The sequence below is a fragment of the Octodon degus genome, unplaced genomic scaffold, assembly GCF_000260255.1.
Source record: "Octodon degus isolate 3935 unplaced genomic scaffold, OctDeg1.0 scaffold00282, whole genome shotgun sequence".
NCBI lineage: Eukaryota > Metazoa > Chordata > Mammalia > Rodentia > Octodontidae > Octodon > Octodon degus.
This window is the reverse complement of record NW_004524858.1, coordinates 447,675-461,053: the sequence shown is the minus strand read 5'-3', so window position 1 is coordinate 461,053 and position 13,379 is coordinate 447,675. Positions and strand designations below refer to the sequence as shown.

The following is a 13,379-nucleotide window of genomic DNA, read 5'->3' as shown; positions in this document are numbered from 1 at the left end:
AAAAAAAAAAAGAAAGAAAGAAAAAAGAAAAAGAAAAATTGAAAAGTAGATGTGTAAATAGGTACATGCCCAACCATGTGCATGTCAGCCCAAGAGGAGGGAGAGGCCTGAATGTCCACTAAAGTATAAACAACACATGGTCTACCTACACAGTGGAATATTACACAGCCATGAAGACGGGACTACAACATGGATAAACACAGAGTTGTATTCCTGTGATCCCGACACTCTGGGAGGCTGAGGCAGGAGGACCATAAGTTTGAGCTCAGCTGAGCTCAATGAGTTTAATGAGACCCTGCCTCAAAACAAAGAGGGCTAAGGAAGTAGTTCAGTAGTGCACCACCCCTGAGTTTGAGTTCTGTAACTAACAGAAACCATTTCAACAAGCCAGGCATAAAAAGCCATGTAGTGAGGCTGGTGAGATGGCTCAGTGGTCTAAAGACCTACTTAGAACAAGCTTAGCAAAGCAGAGGGACTGCGGTTCAATCCCCCAGCACCACATGCCCGCCAGCCTCGCCCCCTGGTGGGCTGAGCTGGCCACACACACACACACATAAATAAATAAATTTTTTTTTAAAAAGCCACTATGGATCCCTTTACATGGAACATCCTGGGAGGCAAATTTAAGGAAGCACAGAGGAGATCGGTGGCTGCCAAGGACTGGAAGCAGGGCAGATGGAGAGTTCTTTTCCTTAATTGGTACCCAGTTGTGGTTTGTCCTGATAAAGCAGCTTTGGAAATCGGTAGTGGAGATGGTTACACAACACTGAATGTAATTAGTGCCAATAAACTGGACTTAAAAATGGCTCAAATAGTAACTTTCATGCCGCATACACAATTTTAAAAATTCCAAGCTGTACATAGTGGTGCACGCCTGTAATCTCAGCCACTCCGGAGGCTGAGGCAGGAGGATTGCAAGTTTGAGCCCAGGCTGGGCAATTTAGTGAGATTCTGTCTCAAAATAAAAAAGGTCTGGGGCTGAGGAGATAGCTCAGCGGTCTAAGCACTTACCTGGCAAGTGCAAGGACCTGGGCTTGATCCCTGGTACCATATGTCATGCGGGCCCAGTGCCAAGCAGGCCACCAAAACCAGGTGTGGTGATGCACGCCTGTAATCCCAGCACTGGGAAGGCTGAGACAGGAGGATCACTACAAGTTGGAGTTGTATAGAGAGGCCCACTAATAAATAAATAAAAGATTTTTTAAAAAATAATTAATTAAATTTAAAAAAGACCCAGAGGGCCAGCTAGATAGCTCAGCGGACTAAGTGCCTGCTTAGGCAAGCACAGGGACTGGGGTTCAATCCCTGGCACCACATCCACACCGGCCCCACCCCAGGTGTGCTGAGCTGGCCACTGAGACTGGGGGTGGCTTATGCCTGTGATCCCAGCACTGGGAAGGCTGAAAAGAGGACGATCATGAGTCCAAACTGTAGTGAGACCCTCTACCAAATACATAAAATTTATGAAGGGGGGCTTGGGTGGTGAGAGAGCTTGCCTGGCGCTGTGAGGCCCCGGTTCCATCCAAGCACTGCAAACACACGAGCACGCACCCCCCCCCTCCCCTCTGCTGCCCTGCCCATTCCCCAGCCACATCCCCAGCTCCAGCAGCCTGCCCAGCCACAGCCCTGACTCACTTCGTAGCCCAGGCTGGCCTCGAGTGCGCAGCGGTCCTCCTGCCCCCGCCTCTGGCCTGCTTTTGCTCGTGCTGTTCGCTTTGCCTGGAACCAGTTTCTTTTCTGCGAGGTAGAAAGCCGGAGAAGCAGGGCAGAGGCTGCACGGCCTCCTGGCGGAAGGAGGGTGGCAGCGTCCCGGCACCCTCAGCAGAGGCAGGGGCCCCACCCACGTGGGGGCCCTCGAATCTGTGAGTCTGGGGGGAGCCTGGCTGGGCTCAGTGCCCCTGTTCCTGCAGCAATACGAGAACTGGCGGGAGAAGCAGCCTGACAACTTCTTCGCGGGAGGGGAGGACTGCGTGGTGATGGTGGCGCATGAGAGTGGGCGTTGGAACGATGTCCCCTGCAACTACAACCTCCCCTATGTGTGCAAGAAGGGCACAGGTACCACACACGCACTCCCAGCTTCCTTTGATCGTAGCCCTACATGCTTCCCTGCTGCATTGAGTTCGGGTTCTGCAGTGCTGAGGCTGGGCAGGCACTCACGTGGAGCCACAGCCCTGGTCCCCCTCCCAGCTTTAAGGCTGAGAATAACCAACTGTCTGCATTTAGACAGACTTTGAATTTCATCCCCTTTGCCCAATTTTCTGTTGGCTTGGGGGTCTTGTTGATTCTTAGCGACTTTTTACATACAAAGGACCCCCATTTGTATGCCTTCACCTGTCCATCTCACTCTTGTGCTTTGATTTGTTCTTGCTTTCCCCATTTCCCATCACGTCCTGTGTTTGACATGGGAATTAGAAGTGGGTGTGGGCAGGGGTGTCCTGCCCCTGTGAAGCTCTGGGTGGGTGGAAGGGAAAGACACAGGTGCTTTCAGCCCTGAGAGATTGGAGCTGGGCAGAGGGAGGGAGGACCCAGCTGACCCAGGCGACTAGAGCTGGTTTTGCCTGCGTGCTCGCTGCTTCCCTAACCGGAGCATCCTTGGTGCCCAGTGCTGTGTGGCCCTCCTCCGGCCGTGACGAACGCCATGCTTGTTGGTGCCCGCAAGTCCAAGTACAACGTCCACGCCACTGTACGCTACCAGTGTGATGAAGGCTTTGCTCAGCATCACGTGGCCACCATTCGGTGCCGGAGCAACGGCAGGTGGGACCGACCCCAGATTGTCTGCACCAAATGTGAGTGGCTGCGCCCCGAGGCCTCTCACGGCTGGTTCCCAGCCACTGCCTGCCTGGACCTGGCTACAGCTCTGCCTGGGCACACAGCCCTGCGCGTGCGTCTGGGTTTACCTGCCGCCGCCCTCACCGATGTCTGCCCCCCCGCCTGTCCTCTTTGCTTGCAGCCCGACGGTCCCACCGGATGCGGAGACATCGGCGGCATCACCAGCATCAGCATCATCACCACAAATCGCACAAGGAGCGCAGAAAACACAAGAAACACCCCGCGGAGGACTGGGAGAAGGACCAAGGGGATTTCTGCTGAGGAGCAGGCGAAAGAAAGCACAGCCCTTCCGAGCCTGCGAGACAGAGCCTGGAGAACAGGAGGGCCTGGGAGCCCCTGAGCCCCAGCCACACCCCTCACGTAACCCCTTGTACAAAGCTACCCGTCCTCCCTTATCCTCGGGGTCCTCTTGGCAGGTGTTGCCATGTGTCTGAAAAGCACGTTCCCCCATCAGGGTGGAACTCGGGGCGCTGCTCAGCGCCGCTCGCTCCTGAAGATCATTCTTTGCGTGGGTTTGATCTTCTGTTGGCCAGGCTGGTGGGCATTTGTTGAAATAAGACTTTGACGAGGGCATTCGGCTGTATGTTTGGATTTGTGCTAAGGAATCGCTTTCCACACCAGGGATCCAGGCTGTCCTAGATGAAGCCAGTGCTCGAGGCCACTGGCTCCGGGAGTCGAAGGCAAAACAGAAGCACAGGGCCTGAACTTGACTACTGCTCTTTCTTCGCCTTGGACTCAGCCCCAGTTGGTCTCTGGTCCTGGTGGATAGGCACCTCAGAGGCTGAGGCAAGAGGGGCCCCAGGAGCGGCACTCAGATGCACTGAATTTTACGAATGTTTTTAGAATGGCCACCGTCCCTGCGCTCAGAGCTGGGGAGGGGTGGGCAGTTGCGTGTGGGCGCGGAGGGAGCGTGCTCCCCTACCAGGCCTAGGCAGCGCTGAGATGCGACGGACCTGCGTAACAGATCTTTCTCACGCACACACGCAGAGGAGGATATTTAGGGTTAGCTGAGCCTGAGCTCCTCCCCTTCCATCTCTCAGGGAGACAAAGAGCCTCCTTCCAGCACCAAGGAGGTACCAAGATTTTTTAACCCAGTGCCCGTATGTACCAGTCCCTCAAGCAGACATTGGCTGTCCCTGCCCTGGGTCCCAGCCCCTCCCCCATCCTTGTCTCCAGCCTTTGCCCGGTGGACTGGAAACGCCTAAATCTCAAGTAGTGACACCTCCCCATGGTCACATGGTAGAGAGACGCATGGTATTAAAACCAAAACACGCACACTCACACTTACCTTTTTTCCTCTCATAGTTTAACATTTTTTTTTTTTTTAAGTGAGAAAGAACCTTGCCTTCCTTCCCCAAATTTGCAACCTGCAAAAACCCACCCCAGGCCAGAAGCCGGGATGTACCAGAGACCCACGGCTCCTCTTCCAAGTCTCTTTCCTACCTTCAGCTCCTCCGGCCTGGGGAAAGCTGTGGGTTTGTGCTTAAAATCACAGTGGAAAATGATTCGACAGGAAAGAGAGATGGGCGATACGTGGCCACCTAGGGTTAAAAATAAAAATGTATTAACTGGATCTAGGCGTGGTGGTACACATCGGCCTTCCCAGCATGGGGAGGTTGAGGCAGGAGGATGGCTGTGAGTGCAAGGTCAGCCTGGGCTACACAGACCAGAAAGAGAGAGAAAGGAAAACAGAAAAGGAAAAAAAGGAAAGAAAAGTTGCTATCCACGCATGCAGCAGATTCAGGAAATGCTTGGGAAGGGCGACTGGCTCCTCACATTTGACAGCAGCCTCCGGTCTTCCATGCCACAGATGTCGGCCCGGTCTCTCTGTCCACCCCACGTTACTGTGGAGAAAGCCAGCGACCTAGGTTTGTCCTCGTTCCTGGTTTTAAAAAGGTAGTGACAAGAATAATGCCCAGTCCCAGAAGAGCTGTCTCTAGGAGAGCTGGGGGTGGGGAGGGGTGTCATGATTGGTGCTCCCACCCTGCGCCTCTGCCCGGCCGCCGTGTGCCCACCCAGCTCGCATGGCCCGGCCTGTTTCTCTGGTCTTCCCCAAGGAGTGTGCGTGTCTGCGTGTGTGTGGTGTGCGCGTGATCAGCTTCAGGGGCTGCTGGGCATGCTGTGAGCTGCAGTGTTCCATGGGTCTGTAGTATCTGACACTGTGGATATTAACGTACTTCTTGGACATTTTAATAAAAATTTTTTAACAGTTCAGACTGTCTGTCGCCACCCGGCTGTTCATTCGCTAGTTCTGCAAGGATATGGTGAGCCTGGTATGTGCGGGGGCCCGGACGATGGTGGGATGGGGAGGGTGGCTGCGAGCGAATCCAAAAGAGAAGAGCAATAGTTAGGCCTGCACGGACCCAGGCGTGGCGCACACACCTGTAATGCGTGCACTCAGGAAGCTGAGGCAGGAGGATTCTTTTGCACTGGCGTCCAGCCTGAGTCCATCCTGGGCTACAGAGTGAGCTCAAGAGAGAGCGCGCCTGGGATATAGCTCAGCAGCACCGTGCCTGCTTGGCAAGCACAAGGTTCTGAGTTAGATTTCTGATTCTCCCCTCCAAAAAAAAAAAAAAAAAAGGAAGGAGGGAAAGGAGACCGAAAATGGAGAGGATCAGGAAGTGAAGAGTGGAGATGGACAATGTGTTCCATGCATGTAATATGCCAAAATGCAGTGCGCTTGTCTGTATTTTTAAAAATTAAAATAACATAAAAATTTTTAAAAACGAAAATGTAACCTTGAGATGATTTAATGGACAAGGGTGTGTGTGTGTGCAGACTGATTGGAGCACCACGCTGTTTCCTAAGAGGACACAAACATCTATGCAATCTGGCACCAGGGCATCCGGGCCCCTGGGCCTCTCTGAGGTGGGCTTGGGTGCCCGAAGGCAGGAGAGAATGTTTTCCTGGACCCCCGGGCCTCAGAAGGAGTCCATGTAGGAATCCACCTCTCAGCAATCACGCCACGTGCCTGCCTCGCCTGATCCACAGCCAAAAATCCCAGGGACTGCATCTCATTGGTTTGCATGCCTTCATGTTCACACCTCGGCCAATCAGGATCTCCCAGGGAATGAGCTCCAAGCACTCATTGGTTGAGTCCAAAGAGGGTGGTCCGCCTCCAGGGCTAATGAGAAAGCTGGGACCCGGAAAGAAGGACCTTCGTCCAGTCCGGGAAGGGTGCTTCTCCCTCTGGCTCGATACCCAAGTGAAAGCCCTGGTGAAGCCGCCTGCCCGCGGATCACCGGTCCGGGTTTCTGAAAGCACAGAAGGATGTGCAGATCACTTCAGTTTTTACAGCCAAATCAGGGCTGTACCCTTTCCTCTCTTCGGGGTGCATTTTCAACCTAGAAACTTCCAGTGCCCTTCTGCACCATCCCAACCCCCTTCTCCCGTGCTAGGGAAAACCTGCGATCTTACTGCCTTCGTAGGGCAGGGCGCCCTAACGTGTCATGTCCCGAGTATTCTCAAGGACCCAATCAGGACAGAGCTAAGCCAGGCTTGGCAGACCACTCCTCCCGAAACTACAAGGCTGAGGCAGGAGGACTGCAAGTCTGAGGCCAGCCAGGGATACATGGGATGAGGGGAAAGGTGAGAGGGGTTGGCGTGTGGAGATAGGGATGCGGAGAGAGGTTTCCCGACGCACTCAAAAACACTCCCCCAGCCATTTTGTTCATCAAACTTTTTTTCTCTTCATTCATTAAAAGAATCAAAGATTTATTGAACTCCTGCTGTATGCACTGCACTCGAGGGTACCTCTGAACAAACCTGGACACTGAAGGAAACGGGCACAGAGCAGATTTGTTGCTTGGTCACACAGTGATCAAGAACTCGAGGCCGGATCTCAACCCACGCCCCCCTGACGCTTAAGCTTGGCTGCGCGTTTCCTGGAGACGCAAACCAACCACAGTGAGGAGCGCTCCGGGCAGGACCTCAGAGCTGGGGTCTCCGGCCACGAGGGTCCCGGAGCGAGCTCTCGGCCGGAAGGTCGGCCTGGCTCCTGACCCCTGACCGCACCGCGCAGAACGCCCGGCGCAGACCGCCCCCTTCCTGGGGACCGAGCAGTGGGAAGGGCCGGGGGTGGGCGGGGCCTCGTGGGTGGGCGGGGCCTCAGAGCCCGCAAAGTTCCTAGGGGTCCCCGCCCGTAGGCGGAAATCAAAGTGCCTGGGTGACGCGTGCAGAGCAGCTGCCTGGCGTATAATGAGCGTGCAAACGGAGGGTGGCCCGCGGCCGGGAAATCCTGCCTTGACTAGGGTACTGTCTGAGCCTGGGCCCATCTGGCAAAGGGGCGGCCATCCGGCTCCTGGTAAGAAGTTCCTGAGAACTGGGAGATCGGTAGTCATGGGGACCACGTAGATGTCGTTATGGCGACAGCTTGGTGTGTAGAGAAAGCCTATAGGGACAGGTATTCTGTCACCTCGGACACCAGAGTTTGGTTGCCACGGCAACAGTGGGGCCTCCCAGCAGCCGGAGGGCGGAGCCTGGAGCTGGGGGTGCGCCAGGGGAAGGGGGTAGCAGCCTGTTTCCATGGTGACAGCTGCAGAACCAAATGTTGGGTCGCCCTGGGGACAGTTCCGAGGAGCGGGGTTTCCATGGTAGTGGGTAGCCCGAGTAGAGTGGCAGCCTCTGGAGTGAAAGCTGGTGAGGTGGGAAATTTGTGGTATCCGTAGTTACATCAGGAGGAGGGAGGTGCCTGCTCCCTCCGTGTGACTGACGAGGGCTGTCACTTTGGACGGCCGGTGAAAGTTTGGTTCCGTTGGTCTCCATGACAAAAATCTCATGGGTCCCTGGGACCAAGCGAACGCACTCTGGCGACAGCCCTGTAAATGGCCTTGGAGTGGTTGGGTGGATCGGCTCCCCCTCTAGAGAAATCCCAAGGGGTGGGTGAGGCTTAGCCGCCACTGTCACCAGCCACCGGGGGGGCGTGTTGGGTGACAAGGGTGTTCTTCCATGATACTGATGGGTGGGACTGTCCTCACAGGGCCCAGGGATGCGCATGTTACCCTGGAAATTTCAGGCGACTCAGGGCTCAGGAGAGAACCCCATTTGCAGGCCGTGGGCCGGGGACGGTGGGGGGGGGGAGGGCGTCATCTGGAAACTCTGAGGTTTCCCTTTTCTCTTCAGGTAATGTGAGGGGACTAGGTGTGCAGCTGACCAAACGGTCAGGTTTCATGTCCAGAGAAATGCAGAAGGTGTGTGGCCAGTCGCCAGATAATCTCGGGGGTCCAGCCTCCAGGCGACTGAGGTAGCAGTCAGTCTGTTTCCAGCAGGCCACAGAGGCATGGTCTGCTTTCAGGAAGCTGGGGAGCACAGGCCTCCTGCGCCCCTCAGGGAGGTGGCCCTTCTGGAGAAATCAGGGAGAGGGTGAATCCACTGTCCAGAAGAGATGGGCTGACCCGGTATGCAGAGAGGGCCAATGGACCCGTGGGTGCAGTTACTTCCTAAGAGCCCACGGGACTGTGGCCAGTCTCCGGAAGCCCTCAGGGGCGTGTCCAGCGTCCAAGAGCGCCAAGGGTCTGGCCTGCCTCAGGGCACCGCAAGGGGCGTGTCCAGCGCGCCTCGGGGGCGTGTCCAGTCTTCAGGGTCGCCCCACCTCCTGGGCTCCTAGACTCGCAGCGGGGTCCAGGCCCCCGGGTCGCGCGCGCCCCCAGCCCAGCCTCCGCCGCCCGCCCAGCCCCAGCCCCAGCCTCCGGGCGCGGGGTCGGGCGCGCCGGGTGCACGGTAGCAGTAGACACCGAAGAGGCGCCGCGACGCGTCGGGGAAGCCGAGGCTGCGCACGCCGGGCCGGAGACCTCCGCAGCGCGCACGTGGGTTCACGATGGGGTAGCGCGCGCTGCCGTCCGCCAGCCAGCCCGCCGTGCAGCGGTCCAGCAGCTGCAGCTTCCAGGCGGCGAACAGCTGGCCCACCTTGGCCACGGCCGCGCCGCGAGCCGCGCACGCGCGCGCCGCCCCCGCAAAGGGCACCGGCCTCAGAGGCTTCAAGAAGAACACGCGCCCTGCGGGGGGGGGGACCTCGTTAGGGCCGATCCCTGCCCTTGGGGCTCAGGACCCCAGCCTGTCAACCCAGGAGTGTTGGGATCTGGGAGCGGCCCACCCACGCAGCCTGGGATAGCCGGAGCTTGACCAGGACCCTGTTGGGCCCAGGATCGTCAGGTGGTGGCAATCGGGGCATCTGAGTGGGGTCGTGCGCCAGGTGGGGTGGGGCCTACGCACCAGGCAGGTTGGAAGTGAAGCAGAAGGCGTCGTAGCGCTCCCCGGCATTGTGGCGGTAGCCGTAGTTGCGCACGCCTCCGTGCGCGCCACCGCCTTCAGGACCCGCGCCTCCGGGCCCGCCCAGGCCGCCGCAGGGCTCCCGTGGTCGGCTCACTGGGTATTGCACCGAGCCGTCGCGCAGCCAGCCCGCGTTGCACCAGTCTAAGCCATCGCGCCAGGCCGCATGCAGCTGCTCTGCAGAAGCCAGAATGCCGTCCTGCTCCGCGCATGCGCGCTGCGCTTCCAGGAAAGTCAGTTTGTAGCGGCCTCCTCGTGGGTGGTAGGGGAAGACCACACCTGGAGGGGTTGCATGGGGTGAGCCAGGGATTCACTGAACCATCCCTTGAGGTACTTAATCGTGACTATCCCTCTTTTGTGCTGAAAGCCTTTGCTTGGGTTCTGTATACACTTTCTACCTCTCAAACTCCTATTCATGCTTCAAAGCCCAAATCCCAAACCTTCCTCTAGTCCTGCATGTTTCTGACATTCCACCAGCCCGAGAAGACTGGCAATGTCTGTGTCCAGTGCAGGAGGACTTTCCCAGACTGGAAGCCCTAGAATGTTGCATCCCAAGGTGAAGTTCCCTTTGACCTGACAGTATTGTCAGAGAAAAGTACCCGTGGGTTTCCATAATACTTCAGTTGTATGACTCTGAACTTGTTCCTCATGGTCTTCAGGGCAAAGCATGGGACCAGCGCAATAGCTCAGCACACTCAGAAGGCAGCAGAGGCCCAGGAAGAAAACCCGCCCTGACAGCCAGGAGCTGAGCTCTGGGCCCATCATTAGCAGACGCCCCGGGCAATGCTGGCACTCCCTGTGCTCGCCACAGGCTGGTAATAGCTGTCTCCCGTGGTGTTCTTGGAAAATTAAATGAGCGACTCCAGAGAGCTCTTCACTTTAAGTGGCTGGCACAGAAAACGCCTAAAAATAAGTCTCCTGCTATCACTGCAACTATTTCTTGTTGGGAAGTTCAAGTGGTGGACTTTGAACCTCTCCTGCCATCTCCTGGACTGAAAGACAAACCAGGTGGGAGGGAATTCTTCAGCAAGAAACCACGCCTCCAAGCTCCAGGTCAGCCAATCGCAGTAGCCAAGCTTCTAGCCACAGTGATTGGTTCACGGATGTGCACGTGACTCAAACCAGCCCAATGAGAGACAACTCTGGGACTTTAGTTGCGGATCCTACACCATTAATTGCTGACCAGAGAGGGTGGCCGTCTGGAGTTGTGACTGGGGTTCTTTTGGGTTCCTGAAGGGGAAGCCTGCCTGGGAAAAGCCATCCAGGAAACAGAGATGAAAGATGCGTTTCTGACGTAGTACAAATGCCTGGATCTCACCGTACCCAAGGCCCCTGCCCAGGACTTCTCAATGTCTTTCCTTTTACAGCACTTTGGATGGGTCACCCTCTCTGAGAGTACAGCCTCGGTCCTTGTAAAATGTTGAGCAGCATCTCCCCACTACATGCCAGCATGCCGCCTCCAAACAGAGAGCCCACAAGTCTCCAGACAGTGCTACAGTCTATGGGGGCAATATTACCCCTGTCATAACCCTTGCCCTGTTCCACAAAATCTCTCATTGTTGTTTGCCTTTTTTGAGACAGGTCTCACTGTGTAGTCCAGGCTGGCCTCAAAGACACAGAAGTCCTCCTGCCTCGGCCTCCCAACTCTGGGATTACATGTTTAAAGAAATCTCTAGGGGCCGGGGAGATAGCTCAGTAGAACAAGCTCTTGCCTGGCAAGCACAAGGGCCTGAGTTCAATCCCCGGTTCCACCAAAAAAAAAAAAAAAAAAGAAAAGAAAAGAAAAGAAATCTCTAAATTTCTTTAAGCCAATCTATTTTGGTTTCTGCCCCTGGCAGCCCTCCCCCCCTTAGAAGCAAGCCCCATCATGCCCAGGGGCTGGTCACCTTCCAGGTCCAGCTTGACCATGCCAGCGTCATCTTCCAGCTCATTGGTAACCTCACACTCATAGCGTCCGTAGTCCTGCAGAGTGACGTTTCGCAGAACCAGTGAGGCGTCCCCGGGTCCATCGTCCTGCAGCTCAGCCCGCCCGCGGTAGCTGCCAAATGCCCGGTGCTGGGGCCCCAGTGCCACGAAGACGTCGGTGAAGGCCAGCGGGTCTACCACTTTCGTCCACTTGAGGCGGACGCCGTCGTGGCCGTGGGCGGCCGCTTCGTAGTGGTAGCGACAGGGCAAGACGATGGTGCCACCTCGGTGGCTGACCACCTGCCCGGGCGCGGTCTGCACCACCACGGAGCCTGACTCCCCCTCTGCGGGCGACCAAACGGGGTTCAGAGGTCGCCTGGGGTGAGCGAGGGAGCCAGAGAGGGGATGTGGGAAGGAAGCTCAGGCAGGGTCCGATGCAGAGGGCTGGGGGACCTTGACCATCAGCTATGCCCTCCCCCCTACCCCTCTCCGCCGCGCAGTGGCCACTTTGCGCCACCAAAACTCACCAAGCACATGTACCACCTTCTTGCGGCCGCGCTGCGCCCCCGAGGGCGCCGAGAACAGCAGGAGGCCCCAGGCCGCGGCCCAGAGCGCGCCGGCTCCGAGGGCCGCCCGAGCGCGCACCTGCGGGCGCACGGCGCTCAGTCCGCCGGCAACCGCCCCTCGGTGCAGAGGACCGGCTCCCTGGCCTGTCTAACCCGCGGCGGGGTGGGCATCCTTCCCGTGCCAAGTGCCACCTTGCCCAGGTCCCCGAGGACTCCATCCCCGCACCTTCCCGGGACCTCGCGTCCTCTCAGTCCTGCACTCTGTGCGCCCCAGGGCTGGCATCTCTAACACCTGCGCCGTCCCACTTGCTCAGGTCCCTAGCTCGGTGGCTCCGAGCTCCGCCTTCTCCGCGCTCCGGCTCGGCTTGGAGGGGGTGGGGAGCAGAGCTGGGGCGCACGGCAGCAAGGTTATCCGTGCGCCAGGAGACTGCAGCAAATGGGCCGGAGTGGGGAGAACGGGGACAGAAAGACGGAGAGGGCCGGGACAGAGACGCAGAGATAGAAGGCAGTGCGAGAGCGAGTGGGACAGAAGGGAACCGGGAGACAGGGAAATCCAGAAGCCCCCCCAAGAAAAGATGGAGAGAAAATTAGGAGAGGCAGAGAGGGGCAGCGTGCCAGAGAAAGAGCTCCAAGAGTGAGCCAGGGACAGACGCGGGACCGAGCAGAGACACCGAAGCCCAGACTGGGCGCCAGGCCCTCCCGCGCTCACCATCCTGCCCGCGCCCGCAGCGGCCCCGTGTCCCGACCGCGCTCCCCGCCGCGCCCGGAGGACTGGGCAGCTCCCTGCGGGCGGCGGCGCAATCCCGGCGTCTGCCTGCAAGGGGAGGAGGGAGCAGGAGGGGGGGCGTTAAAGGGAACGCAGCGGCTTGCGCTCCGCGGAAAGGTGGCCTCAGGCATTGGCGCGGGAAGGAAGAGGGCTTTACATGCACAGCCGCGTCCCTGCCGTTGCTGGCCGACCGTGGGCCAGTGGAGGAAACTTTTCAGGCCTCAGTTTGGCCGTCTATAAAATGAAACAGAAGCCTCTGCGGGGCCTGGGGTCTTCCATCCTGCATACCCTGTCTGGGCAAGGAGGGCTCAGCGACTTGTTTAAGGGGCTTGACCTGCAAGACTCAGTTAATCGCCTGCCCACTGGGTGACCAGCCTGGGGCCCAGCAGCCCCTGGAGGGGTCAGGGCCCCCAATAATCGTTGTGTGGTTTAAGGGTCTAAGGACTCCACTTCTCTCTGGCTGTGGAATGTGGAAGGGAGGGTATGCGGGTCTCTCTGGGAGACAGCATTGCTAGCCCCAAACAGATATGAATTAGGGTTAAATAGCTAGCACTGGTAGGGGGCAAGGAGTGGGGGAGCCAGCCCCCCACCACTTTATCCAGTTTCACAGGTCAAACCAACCCCGTGGTACAGCATCTGCCTAGGATGTGTAAGACCCTGAGTTCAATCTTCAGCACTGAAGGAAGGAAAAAGGACTCTAAAATCACAGCCCAGAAAAGCGGAGGCACTGCTCCCAGCGCCTGCATGGGCTGTCTTCCCAGGCTGTCCCTGAAATGGGCACATGCACCCAGCAGAAGCGAGTATGGTTCTTGGTCCCTAGGTAGGCCGTAACCAGGAGTGACCTTGGACCAGGACCTTGCAACCTCAGTTTCCCCGTCTGGAGCATGGGCTGAGATCCTGTCTGTAGGACTAGAGGTTAGCACTCAGTGTGGTACACAGTTGATGCTGAGTAACTGTGCCACATTATTAATTACACTGTAGTATATTGGCAGAGTAGTGGCTCTTTCGTTTATCCCACAGTACTGGTGCTTGAACTCGGAGCCTTC

General features: G+C 57.5%; 2 protein-coding genes across 2 annotated transcripts in view; one reads left to right on the top strand and one right to left on the bottom strand.

Annotated features, from left to right (window-relative positions):
- Ncan (neurocan) overlaps positions 1 to 3,400 on the top strand; it is a 20,930-nt gene extending 17,530 nt beyond the window's left edge. The window contains exons 12-14 of the mRNA XM_004646875.2: positions 1,911 to 2,055; positions 2,604 to 2,786; positions 2,951 to 3,400. Of these exons, the coding sequence (XP_004646932.1) occupies positions 1,911 to 2,055; positions 2,604 to 2,786; positions 2,951 to 3,090 (468 nt within the window). The 3' untranslated portion in view covers positions 3,091 to 3,400. The remainder of the gene's footprint in view (positions 1 to 1,910; positions 2,056 to 2,603; positions 2,787 to 2,950) is intronic.
- Positions 3,401 to 7,906: 4,506 nt separating this feature from the next.
- Positions 7,907 to 12,412, bottom strand: Hapln4 (hyaluronan and proteoglycan link protein 4). Its single transcript, XM_023707197.1, has 5 exons — positions 12,277 to 12,412; positions 11,529 to 11,646; positions 10,983 to 11,345; positions 9,040 to 9,375; positions 7,907 to 8,822 (listed from the first exon to the last, which is right to left on the bottom strand). Exons 1-5 carry the CDS (start codon positions 12,277 to 12,279, stop codon positions 8,431 to 8,433), a joined length of 1,212 nt encoding a protein of 403 aa, XP_023562965.1. The 5' UTR covers positions 12,280 to 12,412; the 3' UTR covers positions 7,907 to 8,430.
- Between the last annotated feature and the right edge of the window lie 967 nt (positions 12,413 to 13,379).

Excerpts from the sequence above, each read along its gene's own strand:
- Hapln4 (XM_023707197.1), bottom strand. Across the intron at positions 11,346-11,528 it reads GAAGGTGGTACATGTGCTTG|AGGGGGAGTCAGGCTCCGTG; the intron begins GTGAGTTTTGGT and ends GGTCGCCCGCAG. Across the intron at positions 9,376-10,982 it reads GGTCAAGCTGGACCTGGAAG|GTGTGGTCTTCCCCTACCAC; the intron begins GTGACCAGCCCC and ends CAACCCCTCCAG.